Source organism: Ixodes scapularis, unplaced genomic scaffold, assembly GCF_016920785.2.
Source record: "Ixodes scapularis isolate PalLabHiFi unplaced genomic scaffold, ASM1692078v2 PGA_scaffold4__175_contigs__length_147842914, whole genome shotgun sequence".
Taxonomy (NCBI): domain Eukaryota; kingdom Metazoa; phylum Arthropoda; class Arachnida; order Ixodida; family Ixodidae; genus Ixodes; species Ixodes scapularis.
In genome coordinates this window covers 75,616,158-75,635,081 of record NW_024609879.1, presented here as the reverse complement: position 1 = coordinate 75,635,081, position 18,924 = coordinate 75,616,158, and the positions used below count along the sequence as shown (strand labels likewise).

Sequence of the window (18,924 nt, the reverse complement as noted above, 5' to 3'; positions counted from 1 at the left end):
GCGCGGTTATTGCAGCAGGCGTGTTCCGTTTAGCGTTCTTTTTTTTCTTGTTCCTGGCGTAAACGTTGATGCCTGCATTGTGACATGTGCGCGTATTTTCTTTTATAGTGACGTACTGTCATTCAATATGGGGACATTGCATGGCGCGTGTCTAATGGCGTTTTTTTTTTTTTGTGCATCGTATGTAGAAATGCGACTGATGTCTTCGATCCTATTTTCATGTTTGACTCTTAGATGTTCTTTCAGTCCAGCAAGAGTCTTAAGGGGGGAGGTGTAAGGATTGACGAGAGCTCCGCGGGTGGGCCGTTAGCACCAGGGAGATTTGACTGGGGGGAAAGCGCTGTTGTAAACACTTCCATTGGCGGGCGACCTCGAGAGACAGGCGTACTTTACGACGCGGGGTTCGGGGCGCGCGTTTTCTGCCGAGAGAATCGGAGCGTGCGTTCCGGGCCGGAGAAAGTAAAGTTACACCACCACCGCCACCAGAGCGCAGTGGCTCTGTCCGGCGCTGTTTACACGGCGCGTTTACATCGGTTTAGTCTTTCTCGCCCGAGTGTGGGGGGTCGCGGCAGAACGGCAACGTCAGACCGCCTCTGGCAGAATGAATTACGGTATGGCTCACTTAGTCGGCACTATCCACACTGGGGTCGGTTGTCCACTTCGCCATGCGAGAAATGGTTTTGTTTGCATCCGAACCAGCCCGACCTTTGACCGTGAGATGTACGCAGACCGCGGGTTCCCACCCGGGAATACAAGCAATTCCCACGTGGCGAGAAAGTGAGCCGATTGGTTGGCGGTGGGAAACGCCTGTCTCACAACGCGTCGAGGATTCGCCGGTCCACTAAAAGGGGACGGACCAACGAGTAACTTGGATTAGAAACTCAGCGAGTGAGTTTAGTTCGTGCTGGGGCTCGAGAGCTGTCGCTCCGTAATCGAGTCAGGTCGTGGGATTCCGAGGGACTTTTGTCCCCGTAATCGGGACGTAATCCCACGAGCCAGCCAACTCCCGAGCTTGGAGAAGCTAACACCCGACCACCTCCTTCCCAATCCCGTACAGGGGAAGTTACCATTTCGCAGTATCGTTTTTCTTTGTATTTTCATTCGTTTCAAAAGTATTAAATTGTTTTGTTTAAAAGTAATTCCCAAAGTCAACTGAATTAGTCGTCGACGGCCAAGGGAAGCAACTTCGTCTCCGGCAAGACCCGCCCAGCTTCCCACAACGAAGTCCGTCACCCCATCCGGACCTGGCAGTCTGGACGGCGCAAGGTGACCAGAGGAACGAAAGAACCCGTACTGTATGCTTTCCGGGCATTTTCAAGGCCATTTAGTCAAAGACTTTCTTAGGATCGGCGATTCAGCTCGTGATTTCATTCTGTGCGTCCAACATTACAGGCGCGAGTTCATCTATTTTACATAGGCCATCGGTTTGAATTCCTTTGGCGTGCCCATGAAGTAGAGATAGTTACGCAGCTCCTACTTTGGATGATTGAAACTGCGTCTTAAGATTTTTGTTTACTGTGGCACTTTAGCAGTTTTGCGGGAAACGCTTACACTTATGCCTATTTTTAAGCATGGGTGCTGTGTATGACGGCGAGGGTCCTCCAGGAGCCGAATTCGTGAGGGGAAGTGACGGTGCAAGAAGCTGTGACCCTAGGGATGGATTTCTCATGGGCAAATGGGGAAACGATTGGGAAAGCTTTGGCTTATCAATATGCACTCCACACCAGATCCTGATGGGACTAAGGTAAGTTTGCTTTCTATTACGTTTATTCAGTGATATACGACATAATTTCTAGAACTACGTTTCGCTTGGTGTGGAACAATAATGTATACTTTCTGAACAGTTGTGAGACTGAGGTGCCCTCTTGTACTTGCCTGGACCAAATGAGGGGATCACGGGCAGTTAAGCATAGGCTGTGTACGTTCTACCTCTAAATGAGACTCCCATTCATGCAGGCTTTGAAAGGAATCTGTTACAATCAACGCTGTACTAACAATTTATTGCTTTGTAATTCCTTATTTGCCACGTTATTTTTTCGCAGCTGTCATATTTTACTGTAATTTAACTACAAAGTTTGTGTAAAACTTGCTTTATGTCTTCTCGTAACATATAACAGAATATGAAAAAATACTGAACTAGATTATTCACTCAATTCAGCAACACAAATAAGCTAAAAATTACAAAATATATAAAGATTATCATCAGTAAAAGTGGAATATTTTCAAGAATGAAGGTGACGAGAGGATGAACAGTGAACTGAAAATAAAGGCTTAATCGGCGAACTTGTGCCAAACAAAATAAAGAACGAGCGTCGAGACAGCAGAAAATTGAGCGGCGATTTGGCGGCGTAACAGCAAGCGAAAGCGAGACTGACTCGACAATGTTGCGGACCGCTCCTTATCTAGTGTGTGCGTCGTCAGGTGAAGAATTCGGCCTAGAAGGCTTGAGCATCGAGCGTTCGGTGTGAGAATGATCAGGCACTTTCAAGAAGAAGAAACTACGGCGAAATGATAAAAGTCACGCCCCGAGTAAAGGTTATTTCACATGCTGCGATTATCGTCCCAAATCGGTGCAAATTCCAGTAAATGTCCGATTAAAATCACGGTCACACTGTCGCAGAGGCTCTGCGACTGGTTGTCACCTAGTTGGTATTTTGTCGCAGAGTTGTCGCTTTCTCATCAACCAGCCGTTCATTAGCCTGCTTTCATCCACGATAGCTGCATATTAGAAAATAAATTTAGACACCAAAATGCTTTTGGTTTAATGCTCAACTATTAAAAAATTCTAGTTACATACAGTATTAGTATGATTTTCTTTTTATTAAGACGTTTTTGTTGTATTTTAGGCAAAGTCAAACGCGTCTTCTCCGTGTCCGAAGAGCCGGCCGCGCCGACAGAAATTGCGCGGTTGTTGGAGCATTTGAAACCAAACATTGCGATCGCACTCGCTGCGTTGTCTGGCGCACCGATTTTTTCGCAACAGTCGCCGCATGTAAAACAGGCTTAAGAATAAATGCGAACCTTTTAGAACACCACGACCGGGCGCTGCTTGCTCCTCGTCCCTGCGCGTGGCAATGTGGCACTGAAAAGTGATTCCGATTTCACCGATAAAGTCGTGGTCTTGTGGAGTTTTGGGTAGGCAACGATCTTACGTTTACTTGTTTATTTTAAAGAAAGCAGACAATATATGGCGAGAAGTCGCAGATTAAATCCACATATTATTTAATTACTTGCGCCAATGAGATATTCTAACTGTAGTCGTTCGAGTTCTATGAAGTTAAACAACTCATATACAATTGCCAGCATGGCGTCTGCAGCAGTGTCATGTGTGGAAGCACATGCAGTATGTGCGTGAGGGTAACTTTGACAGGCTTGCGATTTGAAGTGCCTTTTTACGCCAGCAGCGACATGGTGCAAGCGAGACATCATGTTTAGAATTATATAGTCACGTGTGCGCTGCCAAGCGGACGGAGCGCACTTAAGTGGACTCAAGGCCGCGACATCTGGCATCGTCTACAAAAGGGGACGGCGATCCCGCGCCGCGTCCAGTTCGGCAGCAGTGCACCGGAGGCACTTTTCTAAGCGTACCACTCTGCTTGCAGGTGAGAATTTTTCCACGTTTAGAGTATCCCTGCCTGGGTGCACTGCTGCCGAACACAGCTGTTCTGACTGTGGTGTCTTTCTTTTGCCCGTTTCTCGTTTTGTCTGTCCATCATGACTAAGGACGGGAAGGAAGCGAAAGAGTTTGCAAAAGCAATCGACGATCTTCGGCGCGAACTAAGGGCGGACCTCCGAAGCCTAAAAGAAAGTACAAAGTTCTGAAGCGACACTTGCGATAAAGTGGAGTAAATTGGAAATGATCTAAAGCACCTAAGAAAGGAAATACAGGAGTTGACAAGGAAGAACTCCGAGCTTCAGAATGAAAATCAAAGACTGAGTCAGCGTGTAGAGGAACTAGAGCACTACCAACGCTAACATAACCTTGAGATAAAAGATGAAGATGATCCCAATGACGTTATCAAAAAGATTGGGGACGCGTTAGACGAGCCTATCACTAATGCAGATATCGACATTTGCCACAGAGTTCCGACATAAAAACCTGGCGAAAAAAACATTATCGTGCGCTTCCTACAGCGCACGAAGAGAAACACTGTCCTCATGAAAGCAAAAAAAAAAAAAAAAGCGACTCAGTACTGAAGCGCTGGGCTTCACTGCGACCAGGGTTACAACGCCTGTGTTTGTCAATGAGCGTCTTACGCGACAATGCAAACAACTGCTTGGGGTAACTATCGCTAAAAAAGGGAAGTCAGGTGGAAACACGTCTGGACTGTGGGCGGAAAAGTGTATGCACGAAAGGATGATGGGTTGAATATCTTGAAGGTTACATGCACAGCCGATTTCGAAAGAATGACGTAGACACGATCGTTCTGAACTCATCTTCAACAGTGGTACCGTTTTACAACGATCATGCTGGATCAGGAATGTGAATATTATAATAGTGTGCATTTCAACGATAGGTACAGAAACTATAAACCCAATTTTTCTGCAATTCATCTAAATACGAGAAGCATAAGTAGAAAACAAGACGCCCTTGATCTGTTCTTTAACTCATTGCATGTACGTTTTGACGCATTGTTGTTCACTGAAACTTGGATGGGAGACAATGAGATACCACCGAGTTTTGCTAATTACAACTGTGCTAATTTAAATAGAGGTAAGAAAAGAGGAGGTGCAATTTTGATATACATAGTAGATTCAATTACTTTTACTGTTGTGGACGAATATTCCGTGAGAGACAAAGATATTGAGCGCCTAGTCCTGCGCACAAAGAAAATGTTAATTTCCGGAATATATAGACCACCAGCGGGAAACAAATATGTGTTTTTGAAGTTTTTTGATACCTTACTCTATTTTCTTTCTTCAACAAAACTACCGTTTAAGATTATGGGCGATATAAACATAGACACAATTTCAAACGACGTGTATGCTAGAGACCTTAATGACCAAATTGTGTCGTAGAATTGTTCAAACATGATATCCCAACCGACTATGATAACAAGTGAGAGTGCCACATCCATAGATGTGTGTGTAACCAATGTAAACCAAACTGAATTGGTTTCTGGCATCTTCAGTGAAGACATTAGCAACCATCTGCCTATTTTCTGCCTCAGCCGCGTTCCAACAGAACAAAACAAAACTGACCCAGGAAATTACTGTTACCGAAAAATAAATGATGAAACTCTATGCACTTTTCAAGCGCTCGTTGAGCGATTTGACTCCACAAGCATCTACTTAGAACAGAGTGCTGAATCTGCCTTTCGAAAATTTTCAGAAGAATTCAGAAAAATATATGACCTCGCCTTCCCTGCAGTAAAATCGAGAACGGTTAAATCAAAATTCCGCAAGCCATGGCTGAATGATGAACTATACAAGAGAATTAGAATAAAAAGCAATATGTACCATGCTTTTGTGAAATCCCGTGACAAAAAATTTATAACTGAATTTAAAAAAAAATTAGGAATAAACTAAACTCAGACTTCAAAAATGCAAAATCGGAGTATTTTCTACGCAAATTTGAAGGAACTACGATAACGCTAGAAAGCTATGGGAATTAGTAAATAACCTTACAAACAAAGATACAAGTTTGTATAGGGCGCATACAATATCCGTTGACGGTAGAAATGTAGCTGGCGAAGAAATTGCAAATATCATGGATGAACATTTTATAAATATTGGTGTTCCGCGGGAACAAGATAGTGACTGTGAATCCGGTGGTGCAGCTAAGACATCAAATATATCAAGCTCTATAATGCTTGCACCCACATCGCCGAATGAAATAAGTAATTTGATTAAACAAATTAAGACGAGTGTATCAGCTGGGATAGATGAAATCAAGCCCTTACCAATTAAATTTGTGTCCAATGTAATAAGCCCGATCTTGTCAAATATCATAAACATCATGCTGCAGACAGGAATTTTCCCAGATTTTCTCAAAATTGCAAAGGTTAGCATGGTGTATAAGGGCGGAAATAAAAATGACGTGAAAAACTACAGACCAATATCGGTGCTGCCAATATTTTCAAAAATATTTGAAGGTGTGATAAACATTAAATTGCAAAAGTTTTTTACCAAGCACAATGTAATCACAGAGCCCCAATACGGTTTCCAAAAAGAAAAATCAACTGAATCAGGACTTACTGATATAAAAGACAGCATTATAACAAACATTGAAAATAGATTATACACGCTCGGATTATTTCTCGATCTAAGTAAGGCATTTGATTCTATACAGCATAATATTTTACTCTCAAAACTCCAGTCTTATGGCGTACGAGGAATAGCATCGAACTTAATTGAATCTTACCTTAAAAACCGTAAACAGTTTGTTCCTGTCGATAAAATTAGATCCCAGGAATCAGAAATCAAACATGGCGTACCACAAGACTCTATATTAGTCCCGCTACTCTTCCTCGTGTATATAAATGACATAACCGATATTCCCAATTCTCCTCATCTCGTAATGTATGCTGACGATAAAAATGTCTTCGTCAGTAGCAATACAAAAGCATCCTTACAACAACAGGCTAGCGATTACCTCGTGAAGCTATCACAATGGTTGGCAGAGAACGAACTTAAACTTAATGCAGAAAAAACAAAATATATAATATTTAGACCCATAAACAAGCGTGACAATAACCAAATACATTTATAATTCAATGGCCTCCCAATAGTTCAAGTAGAAGAACAAAAGTTTCTTGGAGTCTGGTTCAATGAAGAACTAACCTGGACAACTCACATTAGGAAGGGGGAATTATCAAAAGTGGTCGGATGCATGTATAGAATAGCAAACTTTATACCTAATTGGCTTACCAAAAACTTATATTACTCCCTGTTTTACTCGAGGCTCTGTTATGGAATTACGGTATGGGGAACAACCACGTCCACAAACTATGGTAAACTAATCATACTTCAAAAAAAGGTTCTGCGAATTTTGGAAAACTACCATGGCAATATTCGCGAATTTCATAGCAGTCCTTATTTTACTAAGCATAGCATGCTGAAAGCAATCAAATTTACTATTTCAAACTTATGCACACAATACACAAAAATAAACTCTACCGAGTGGATGAACCTGCTTCACAACTTTATCTATTGAGAAATAGTAAACGTAGAACTATTAAGGTTCGTACAAACTAGGCAAAACAGAATATTGATTATCAGATTCCTGCATTACTAAATACTATGGAATATAAAACTGATTTTACAGGGTCGTTTTATAAATACAAGAAAGAGATTAAACAAATTCTTATAGACAAAGCCATCTGTTACGCGTTGTAGAAATGTTTTGTTTTTGTTTGTTTTTTGTTAGCTTGGGTCCACCGCTGGACATGCGCATACTAAAACTTCTGAATATTCTTTCTTTATTTTGTGGTGTGAAATTAAATGTTTGTTTAATGTGTTGCATGAAATGTATTTTACGTACACAGGCATGTATATTTAGGCAGAAAAGAATGCTAGAATGCTGTGTACCGTACCACCTTTTGCACTTCTGTAAACTGTGGGGGGTAGAGGCCCAGTCAGGCACAGATGCCTTTTGCCACTACCTCCTTGCCGGGCTTGGCCCGTGAAAATCCCAATAAACTTTCTAACTTTCAAACATATTGAATTAAAAAGCGCAAATGACAGACGCGGACATGAAGTAGACTGGACAGCGCTATACCACGCTATACTCACTCACAACTGGGGTTTTACTGGAAAATAAAGAGACGAAAGAATATTATAGAAATTATACGGAAGACAAAAATGACGAAAATAAAAGAAAGAAATTAAAGAAGTAGGAGAATAATTGCAGTTGTAGGTGTAAATTAATATAAAAATAAATAAATAATAAAAATTAAACTTATTTTTATTAAAGCCATTAAGATATTTTTTAACATTGTTGCTTTGAAGGATGAAGTTTGAGATGATCATCTCCCCAACTAGAAACCTTCTGACACCTCATGTGGGGTGGTGGAGGCATAGTAGTTCTTTGTATGATACGGACACAGAAGGCTGATTGACACAGACGTCACCACAAGCCTGGAATGTATGCGCCTCGTAAAGTTCTCTTGATCTTTTGCCACCGTACGGTCCGAGGACGTTTGCCTTTTTGAAGGTCGGTGTGCAGTGGCAGTCACGGACGTGTATTGCGGCATGTCCTGCCGTTGAGGAGCTGAGAGATGTTATTTATTTGGACATACTGCCAGCCGCCTGTTGGCAGCCAAGGCAGGGGTGGGCATAGACATACAATAATAAAAATAGCACGATAACCTAGCACACAGCAAGCATACATGACAAATCATTGGCGATCAAAAAAAGAAAAAGGTGTTCAATCATGGTAGTAAATAAATAAATAAAGTGGCATCGATTCACTTGGCACAATCAACTCTCGAGGAAACGGTACCAATTCCGTACAAACACACACACAAAAAAAAAACAAAAAAAAAAAAACATGCAACATTGATAACCTAATATACCTTCTGTAATCACCGCGAAAAAAGTTGTTCTATCTTTGCTGCAAATGATGACGTTGTGGCTGCATTTGTAACACTTTCAGGCAAACTATTCCAGTCATTGATTGTTTGCTTGAAAAAGCCATTTTTTAGACAGCCAGTTCTATAGAAAGAGACTGCAATAATTTTCGAGTGCTTATTGCGCGTGTGCCTGCTGGAGTTGTAGTCCATGTACCTTTCGAATGACATGAGCGAAGAGTTGTGCAGGATAGTATAAAAAAGCTTAAGACGATTTATCTTGCGTCGGGTTTCAAGACGAGGCACTTTTGATATGTTGTATAATTTTGTAATTGATCTTTTTCTTCTGTATTTGTTGTACGCAAATCGAAGTGCTTTCTTCTGAACTCCCTTAATTCCGTCTACGTTGAATTTGGAAGTGGGATCCATACCACGTCAGCAAACTCCAGAACAGGGCGTTCGGTGGTGCTGTACGCTGCTAGTTCGGTTTTTGGTGTACAGTGTCTTAGTTTTCTTTCTAAGATGCAGAGTTTCACCATCGCTTTCTGCACAATCCATGCTACATGACAGTTCCAAATGAGTTTTGACGTGAGTATAACGCCGAGATACTTGTATTCGTTGACAGTTTCTAAGGGATGGTTGTTGATGGTGTAGCTAAAAGCAAGGGGCGTTTTCTTGCGTGTGACGCACATGTATACACACTTAGAAATGTTCAGCGACATCTGCCAATTCGTGCACCGTGGCGTTATACGGTTGAGACAGTTACTGAGCATTACCTGATTACTTCTCGAACCCACCTCTGAAAACATTACGCAGTAGTCCGCATAAAACCGGCTTTATGAATTGGTATTACTTTTGCAGTTTTCCACTGATCCGGTTTAAATAGCCTGTTCAAGCACATTCCTGAATATAACAAAAAGAAATTTAGAGCACCATTTGGCGTATCTTCTCAGAAATGCGTAAGGAACATTGTCTGGACCACTTGATTTTTTTTGTGTTTAAATTTAGAAGTGCTTCGAAAATGCCTTCTTCCGTCACCTGGACGTCCGGTACTCCTATTGTTCTTTCCCTGTATTCAGGTGATCCGCCGTCGTTAATCGTGAATGCCGAAGAAAAATAGTTATTAAATGTTTTAGCGATAGCTGATTTGTCAACAACTTCTCTTCCACATTCCTCAACCTTGGTTACGTGCTGTCTCGTGCCCTGTAAATGCATACAAAATTTAACTGCATCATTAAGCAGGAAGTTGGTCATTTTAACGTTGTATTATTTATACCTGGATTTTTTATTAGTGATTTAAGTTTTATACGCAGCACAGCTACCTTTTTTTGCCTTTATATTGTTTTGTTAAGTTTTTTTGCCCGGCGCTTTACTTGTAGAATCTCCCTCGTTATCCAATGACTACGCTGTCTAGTATTTGTTTTCCTGGTTGGCACAAAGCGTTCTATACACGTGTTTACAGTTTCTTGGAAGAAATGCCATAATTGGTTTATATCACAGTTAGTGCAGGTAGATAAATCGGAAAACCTGTTGAAGGACAACTCAAGAAAATCTAAGACAGTTTCGTCTTCTGCTTTGTTGAATTCCTTAACTTTCTTTACCGTATTAGGTAGACAGTTGGGGACTAAACCTGGGCAGTCTAACACTATCATGCGGTGATCTGATATTCCATCTACAACTTCACAGTGGTTATCTGCAACACACAGAGTATTAGAAACAAACACCAAATCAAGGAGATAACTGGTGGTTTCAGTAACCCTCGTGGGACTCGTTACCATCTGAACAAGGTTGTTTGTGAATGCTAAATCGATCAAGAGTTCGGAGTGGGCGCGGCGACTCCGTCAGAGCTATGTCGCTGAAAAACCTGCTGTCTGATATACAACGAGTGGGCGCGGCGACTGAGTGGACGCGGCGACTCCGTCAGAGCTATGTCGCTGAAAAACAAGCTTACACTTTTCGTGCAGATCCTGGCGGTTTATTCGGCCATTCATGCACCAGTGAGTGCACGAGGAACAGCAACATCTGACTCAGCGGCGAAGCTTCCAGTCATCACTCTCTGGGATATTCCTGCATCATCCAGAGATTACCGGGCAACTACCGACCACGCTCCGATTCTATACTTCGGGCATGCGCGACCGGAAACATCGACGGTCACTTCCTGGACTCAACAAGCTATAAAGCCGCAATGAAGGTGGTTCAACGACAGTGGGCGCGGCGACTCTGTCAGAGCTATGTCACTAAAACCCGTTTACACTTTTCGTGCAGGTGAGGAACGAGTAACTTTCATGTTCTTACCGAAGCGACAATGTGTGTCGTTTAGAGTTCGTTAGAGCCCACGGTCACTTTGGAGAGTGTTATGTGTGTGCCATGACCTGTTTAGTCTCTTGTTGATTCTAAGCGGCGACGTAGAAACCAATCCGGGACCCATCCTTGAGGATCTAATGCAGCATCTTGCGGCCATTACAAGTGACGTGAAGGAGATAAAGGAGGGAAAAACTGCTACAGATGCACTGATTGCGGAAACTAACGCTAGACTTGCAACAATCGAACACAAAGTAGATGGACTGTCCAATATGGCGGTTTCTGTGGCAGCCTTCGAGACAAGGATTGTGTCTCTTGAAAACAACGTCAATTTCCTTCTCGGCAAAGTAGACGACCTGGATAACAGAAGCAGACGCAATAATCTACTTGTATATGGAATGAAAGAGATAGCAGATGAAAGCAATGAAGGGTTGGAAAACTGTGTTAAGAGAGAAATTTTTTAGGATATTCTCGGTGCACACGCCTCTTTAATTGAAAAGATACACAGGCTTGGTCGTAAGGTCGCTAACAAGACCCGACCAGTTATCCTAAGATTTCTTGATGAGAGGGACAAGAGTGCAGTTCTGCGCAGCTGCAGGCGTTTAAAGGGTTCAAGGTTGAGTATGTCTGAGGACTTCTCACCACGTGTCCAGCAGATTAGGAAAAAAACTCTGGGACAGCGCTAAGGAATTAAAAAAGAATGGAGACAAAGTCGTTCTCTCTTTTGATAAAATTAAAATAAATGGACAAGTATTCATCTGGGATGATACTGCAAATACGAGAGTTCCCCTCTATCCTGCCACGCATCGGAATCCTGTCTGACGGTTAGCGCATGAAAATACGTACTCCCCCCTCCTCACGAAGTTGCAGTGCAAGGGGCAGTTTGTATAACTAGCACGAAACTTTGAGTAATAAACCTGAATGCAAGAAGCATTGTCAATAAAACGACCGACTTGGAAAGCACTATTCTTACCTTTGACCCCACATATTGTTGATAACCGAAACCTGGCTAAGTGATAGTATTTCTGATTGCGATATCCTTCCCCAATGCACAAACTTATACGGAAAGGAAAAACCAATGGTATACCAGACTGCAGGTTCTCGCAGTCTGGTATACCACTCACGTGCGGGAAAGTTAATGTGGGACAATCTGGCAAGTCTGTGAATACCGGACTGCGAGAACATGCAACAAATCTCAACTCCTCACCGGCAGGACATCTCGCAATACACGTCCGTGACAGCCACTGCACACCGATGTTCAAAAAGGCAGAAGTTGGACCGTACCGTGGCAAAAGATCAGGAGAACTTTACGAGGCGCAGACAATCGAGGACTGTGGTTACGTCTGTGTCTGTCAGCCTTCTGTGTCCTTATCATACAAATGACTACTATGCCTCCAACACCCCACATGAGGTGTCAGAAGGTTTCTAGTTAAAGGGATGGTCATCTCCAACTTCATCCTTCAAAGTTGTGTTGCAATAATGTTAAAAATTATTTTTAATATCGTTAATATAAAATATTTAAATTTTCGTTTTTTTTATTAATTTTTTATATTAATTTATATCTACAATTGCTATGATTTTCCCACTTTTTTCGTTTCTTCGTTTATTTTCGTCGTTTTTGTCTTCTGTATAATTGCTATCGCTTCTTCTCTTCTTCATTTTTCTAATTAAAACCCCAGTTGAGAGTATAGCGGTCTCTTGTCTACTTCATGTCCGTGTATTTCCTTTGCGCTTTTTAATTCAATGTGTTAAACCAATTACCTTACCTTGATGTTTTACTACATATGGGGTCATTGGTCTGTGACCCAACTGTTGCTTTGTTTTATAAGATTCCGCTTGTGATATAAGTTTAACAGATGTGCACAGCAACTATTTCCCACATGCATATTCATTGATACGTTGCCAGAAGAGGTACGTGCTATTTGTAAAATGGCTTGTACTCGAGCAATGTAAATATTAAAACCTTCGAAATGCATAAGCACCAGCTCAGCCAAAACATCCTTCGCTTTTTTTCTAATGCTACACGCCTATATTGAGATCAAAAATAGTGCCTTCATTTTATTTTTACAGCGACCAAAATAAAATTGCAATGAGGAAAACGGGAAGTTGCATAGAAACAAAATGAATGTAAACAAAGACGTTTGATTTATGCACTACTTGAGAAGTACCACGCAAAATAAAATGACAGCAAATTATGACGTAACGAGTAAAGTAATCGATTACTTTTATGAGAGTAATTAGTAAGGGTAATTTCTTGATTGCAATCGATTTTATATTTAGGTAACGGGCACATGTCTCCTTTAAAGTTTAAAAACTGTTCCAGTTTACATTAGTGCTTCCCAAAGGGTGCAAACTCGGGTTTTTCAAATGAGACAGACATATTTATTACCGAGTTCATTCCGTACAAAATGTTTGGGGCACCCCTTTACATCAAGTAGGATGCGCCTAGCTGGATTTTGCAGCAAGCTCAACGGAATCGTAGGGATGTAGATTCGGGTTCTTCTCTAATTTTCAGACGAATCTAGTTTGGGCTAAGCGTAAAAAATCATAACAAGGTTGATCAAATCTTAAAACCGTGGGCCTCATCTAGGTCACAGTTAAATAGAGTGTGCTGGTGTGTGCCTTCTTATTTTCATCAAAACACATCTGAGTAAAGTATGTGAACATCGGCCTCAAGGCGCCCTTAATTAATCTGGTTAGGCTCAAACTAGGTTAAACAAAAACAACCGTATACTCTATACCCCACTTAAGTTAGACTTGTCAAAGCCGCAAAAGCTTCTATAGATTTAAACCTTAGCTCTGCCTTACAATAACTACAATTAAAAGCAAGTATAAATGGACGACGCTGCATTTTGTAGGTGGTATGGACACATCAACAAATTAATCACAGATAAAAACAAGCTTTTCCATTCCATAGGTCCCCTACTTGATTTGTTTTATAAAATGTAACCCAGGAGCAACTGAACCTTTCAGATAGATCTTACAGGAAGGCCGCATCTAATTCAAACACCAAAGTAGCAATGAAAGACTGGAACACTTTTCCTGTCTTTAAAATGACGAACAAAATGGCATTAAAGAGAAAATCAGTAGGAAGTCAGTGTTTTAGTTTTAGTTTACAGGAACAATACCTCAATTTAACATTATTTCCAAATTGTTTTACATCAAATGACAGTGAAAACTTATGGACTTTTTATGCATTATAATATTTACACTTGCAGAAAACGTGGACTGGGATGTTACGGAACTCCAGAAGAAAAGAAAAAGCTGTTAAACCTACAAAGTAATAGCACTTCCAAAGAAGCGAAGTGATCAAGCAGATGCGATTTGAAATAATAAAATAACATACCCATCATACACAGAGTGTCAAAGCATCAGAGTTGTACAGAAAGTACCGATGCATGAATTATACATAAACTAAATGTCACAATATAGCTCAACAAAAACATAATTATTACAGAAAGAATTGAACTATCTTTGAATTAAAAAACGAAAGTGTTTTACCCAATTAAGTCTTAATATAGTTGCAAATTTAAGTAAAATAAAAAAATGAAAACCTCATAAGGAAACACAGTATGCATATAGCTCTTCTAAGCAACAGATTGTGTACGAATACAGTGAACAATGAAGAATTTGTAGGACCAAATAATAAATTATGCTATTCGCATAGACATTGCAAAACTAATGAAAACCTTGAATCTTCTTGTAACGACCTTAACGAGTTCCAACTATAAGATTATAATAATCACAGATATACACTTCAATATCATGATAAGGCTCGCGGGCATATCAACACGACATATATTGAGTGTAATGAGTTTATTAAGCATGATAAATATTTTACGTGCTCCCAAGCTCTGCGGCTTTGTTTCTCGCAAAAGCGCGACTATACTGAATTTTTCAGATTTCGAGATAAAGACTGTTAGTAGCCGAATCATCGCCAATGAATTGCTTAATAAAAAATTTTGTAAACCATGTCCATAAATATTACATATTTGATACAAAACATTGATTTGCGGGATTTACGGCGAAACCAAAAGTACGGTCTCGGAAGCGGGGTTATATCTTTCAAATCAGCTTTGGCGACAGCGATGGCGTCACTATCGTTCCACAGTCACAAGAGTCAAGTTCGTTCAATTTCTGTAGGCATCGCATCTTAAAGACGCAACTCTAATCGTTATCATAAATTGAAGAAGAGAGATTCCCCCTATGATTATTCGCAACATTAACCAGTGTGACTTGAACAGCAGCGGACCCTCAAAAAACCATACGCAGTGTGTAACACCTGTATAAGAAGGAAATAGGGCGTGGTTGTTTAGGACGCTAACACTCGTTCAGCAGCAGTGGCGGCGATTACATCGCTCTGTACCTAATATATCTTCAAATCCTGCAGTTCGAAGCCACGGATTCCGCTGCCTGTGAACGCTGACATCATCGCACCGAGGTCTTTCTTCTGCGATTGGCTCACTCGCCTGGCTTGGAGACACGTCATCAAGGAACTACGACTACAAGAAGGAACTTGATGTGCATTCCGTACACTCGTTCAGCAGCAGTGGCGGCGATTACATCGCTCTGTACCTAATATATCTTCAAATCCTGCAGTTCGAAGCCACGGATTCCGCTGCCTGTGAACGCTGACATCATCGCACCGAGGTCTTTCTTCTGCGATTGGCTCACTCGCCTGGCTTGGAGACACGTCATCAAGGAACTACGACTACAAGAAGGAACTTGATGTGCATTCCGTACACTCGTTCAGCAGCAGTGGCGGCGATTACATCGCTCTGTACCTAATATATCTTCAAATCCTGCAGTTCGAAGCCACGGATTCCGCTGCCTGTGAACGCTGACATCATCGCACCGAGGTCTTTCTTCTGCGATTGGCTCACTCGCCTGGCCTGGAGACACGTCATCAAGGAACTACGACTACAAGAAGGAACTTGATGTGCATTCCGTACACTCGTTCAGCAGCAGTGGCGGCGATTACATCGCTCTGTACCTAATATATCTTCAAATCCTGCAGTTCGAAGCCACGGATTCCGCTGCCTGTGAACGCTGACATCATCGCACCGAGGTCTTTCTTCTGCGATTGGCTCACTCGCCTGGCCTGGAGACACGTCATCAAGGAACTACGACTACAAGAAGGAACTTGATGTGCATTCCGTACACTCGTTCAGCAGCAGTGGCGGCGATTACATCGCTCTGTACCTAATATATCTTCAAATCCTGCAGTTCGAAGCCACGGATTCCGCTGCCTGTGATCGCACCGAGGTCTTTCTTCTGCGATTGGCTCACTCGCCTGGCTTGGAGACACGTCATCAAGGAACTACGACTACAAGAAGGAACTTGATGTGCATTCCGTACACTCGTTCAGCAGCAGTGGCGGCGATTACATCGCTCTGTACCTAATTTATCTTCAAATCCTGCAGGTTAGTACCAAAACACAATTCTTTTATAGCAAATTGTGTCTTTCTTTGCCGCTACTGCTGCTGCTGTGTGGAGTTATTCGTGCCTTTCATTGCGATGCGTGACGTCTGTGTGTCGTGTAATGAATTGCTTCCATCGGAAGGATTCTTTTCAAAATGCTCGGAGTGTGGCAATGGTTATCATTTCGATTCATGTTCCGATGTAGATCAAGGAGCGTACGAGGCGGAAAAAAAGATGTGGAAATGTCTGACTTGCTCCGCCTCAAGAACACGAAGTGGAAAACTCAATGTTGAAACCAAGCGTGATAATGAAACCGATGTTGGAAAGGCTCTAGTTGGCATAAGCAAAAAACTGTCTGAACTGTTGGCAATGAAAGAAATTGTTGACAGCCTGATGTCTGTAAAGGAAAACGTTGACAGCCTCATGACGGTCAAGGAAACAGTAGACAACATCGAAGCATCGGTCCAGCATATGTCAGATGCTTATGACGAAGTACTGAAAGTGATGAAGCAGCAATCCACCTAGATTACCCAGCTTAAAAATCGGGTCGAGAAGATGGAGGCTGCCAACAGTGGCGAAGAAGTTAGTAAGCTAAAGCAGGAAGTAAACAAGCTCGAACAGTACAGTAGACGTCAGAACCTGGAGATACACGGACTTCCACGAAGCAGTAATGAAGATCTGCTTAAAAAAATAAATGATGTGGCAAAAGAACTGAATCTAAGGGTACTGACTGAGAGTGACATCGATGGTTTTCACCGGCTCCCCTCAAAAGACGGCAAAATTCCAGCCGTGCTAGTTCGCTTTGTATCGCGAGTGACACGTGATCAATGGCTTCAGAGGAAGGGGCGTCTACGAGATAACCAATCTGATATGCGCCTTTTTGATAACCTAACTGCCCAAAACAAAAATCTTCTGTGGATGATGAGAGCCAAGGCCGAGGAAAAACACTATCAGTTCGCGTGGCAGAAAGATGGCAGAATGTTTATGCGGAAGAAGCAGGGCGACAGCGCAGTTAAGATTGAATGCATTCAGGATCTAGAAAGGATAGTGTGAGCGGCTGTGTACTATCGCTGGGTTATCGTGTTTTTTTTTTCCTTCCAATGAATAGTACGCCAAGTAAAATAGACTATTATGACCGGAGTTCGTTCAATAGGCTTACTCACGACAGCGTTACTTTCCGAAAAACATGGTTTCTTTTTTTCATTTAAACGCTAGAAGTTTGAAGAATAAGTATGATGATGTCGAGATTTTTTTAGATTCTTTCAACCACAGGTTTGATGTGCTGGCGTTCACAGAAACGTGGTATACAGATAGTAGTGATGTTATTCCCTTTGCAGGTTATACGTGTGAGGGAATGTATCGTGTTAATCGAACAGGCGGAGGCGTTTCTCTTTACTTTCGCGATGGTATTTCTTATGAAGTTCTTTCTGAATATAGCAATGTTAACGATTGCTGTGAATCAATTGTCGTGAAGTGTGCCGGATCCATTGTATCTCTCATTTACCGTCCACCCTCTGGATCGGTATGTGAATTTGTGGCTTATATAGACGAATTTCTTGAAAATGTCGAACCGTTAAATTTACTAGTTACATTGATTGGTGATTTTAACATAGATTTACTGTCCTCAAGCCCTATACATAGGATATTTCTTGATGTTATTCAAACACATGGATGTAAGAATGTAATTGATTCACCAACACGAGTTACGACAGAGTCGCGAACACTAATTGACTTATGTATTACCAGCTATCCGTCTGACGATATAATTGCTGGTATCTTGGCATGTGATCTAAGCGACCACCTACCACTATTCTGTTTTCTACCATCTGCAAGAAATGGAAAGGTAAATGATCCAATTTTAGATGCTCCAGTTTTAAAGAGATATATTAATACCAGTAGCATCAACTGTTTTTATGATATGGTGTCATATTTGAACTGGGATGATGTTTGCAATGAAGGTGATCCTAATAAAGCTTACGATTTATTTTTGAATAAGTTAAAATATTGCTATGATCTAGCATTTCCATTGACCAAAGTTCGGAAGCACAAGAAATCGAGAAAACCTTGGATAACACCGGATCTTTTTAAAAGAATTAATGTTCGTAATCGTATGTACCATAAATTCATCAAACTGAGAGATGAAAAATATTGGCCGAGTACAAAAAATTTAGAAATAAATTAGCCTCAGATATTAAGAAATCCAAATTGCATTATCATCAAAACAAGTTTTCAGTTATCTCTAATGACCCCAAAAAAATATGGAAAGAAGTGGCATGTCTTATATCGCGACCAACTAGTAGACACCCCATTGAAATAACTAGTGATGGTGTTTCATACGCCGGTGTATCACTATGAAACCTATTTAATTCGCACTTCCTGCGCTGCGGCGGGTCTTCCTCTTTTCCGGTTGTGAATGACACTATCAGCTCTTATGTTCCAAACGTGATATCAAACTCAATTTTTCTCTCGCCAATTGGTGAAGAACAGGTTACTACCTTATTACTAGCATTAAAGAATAACACCTCAGCTGGTCAGGATGATCTTAAAGCAGCACCAATTAAGGCAATCTCGTACCTCATAAGAGCTCCTCTTGCACACATTTGCAATATTTCTTTATCTACAGGAATTTTTCCTGATAGGATGAAAATCGCTAGAGTTTGTGTTTTACATAAAGGTGGGCCAAAGCATGATA

The 18,924-nt window shown here is 41.4% G+C and overlaps 1 protein-coding gene and 1 pseudogene across 1 annotated transcript in view; both read left to right on the top strand.

The window, feature by feature from the left end:
• LOC115323931 overlaps positions 1–1,963 on the top strand; it is an 85,126-nt gene extending 83,163 nt beyond the window's left edge. The window contains exons 7-8 of the mRNA XM_040210376.1: positions 1,571–1,744; positions 1,957–1,963. Of these exons, the coding sequence (XP_040066310.1) occupies positions 1,571–1,744; positions 1,957–1,963 (181 nt within the window). The remainder of the gene's footprint in view (positions 1–1,570; positions 1,745–1,956) is intronic.
• An 8,475-nt stretch (positions 1,964–10,438) lies between these two features.
• On the top strand, positions 10,439–11,633 carry LOC120839821 (annotated as a pseudogene).
• Positions 11,634–18,924: the final 7,291 nt, after the last annotated feature.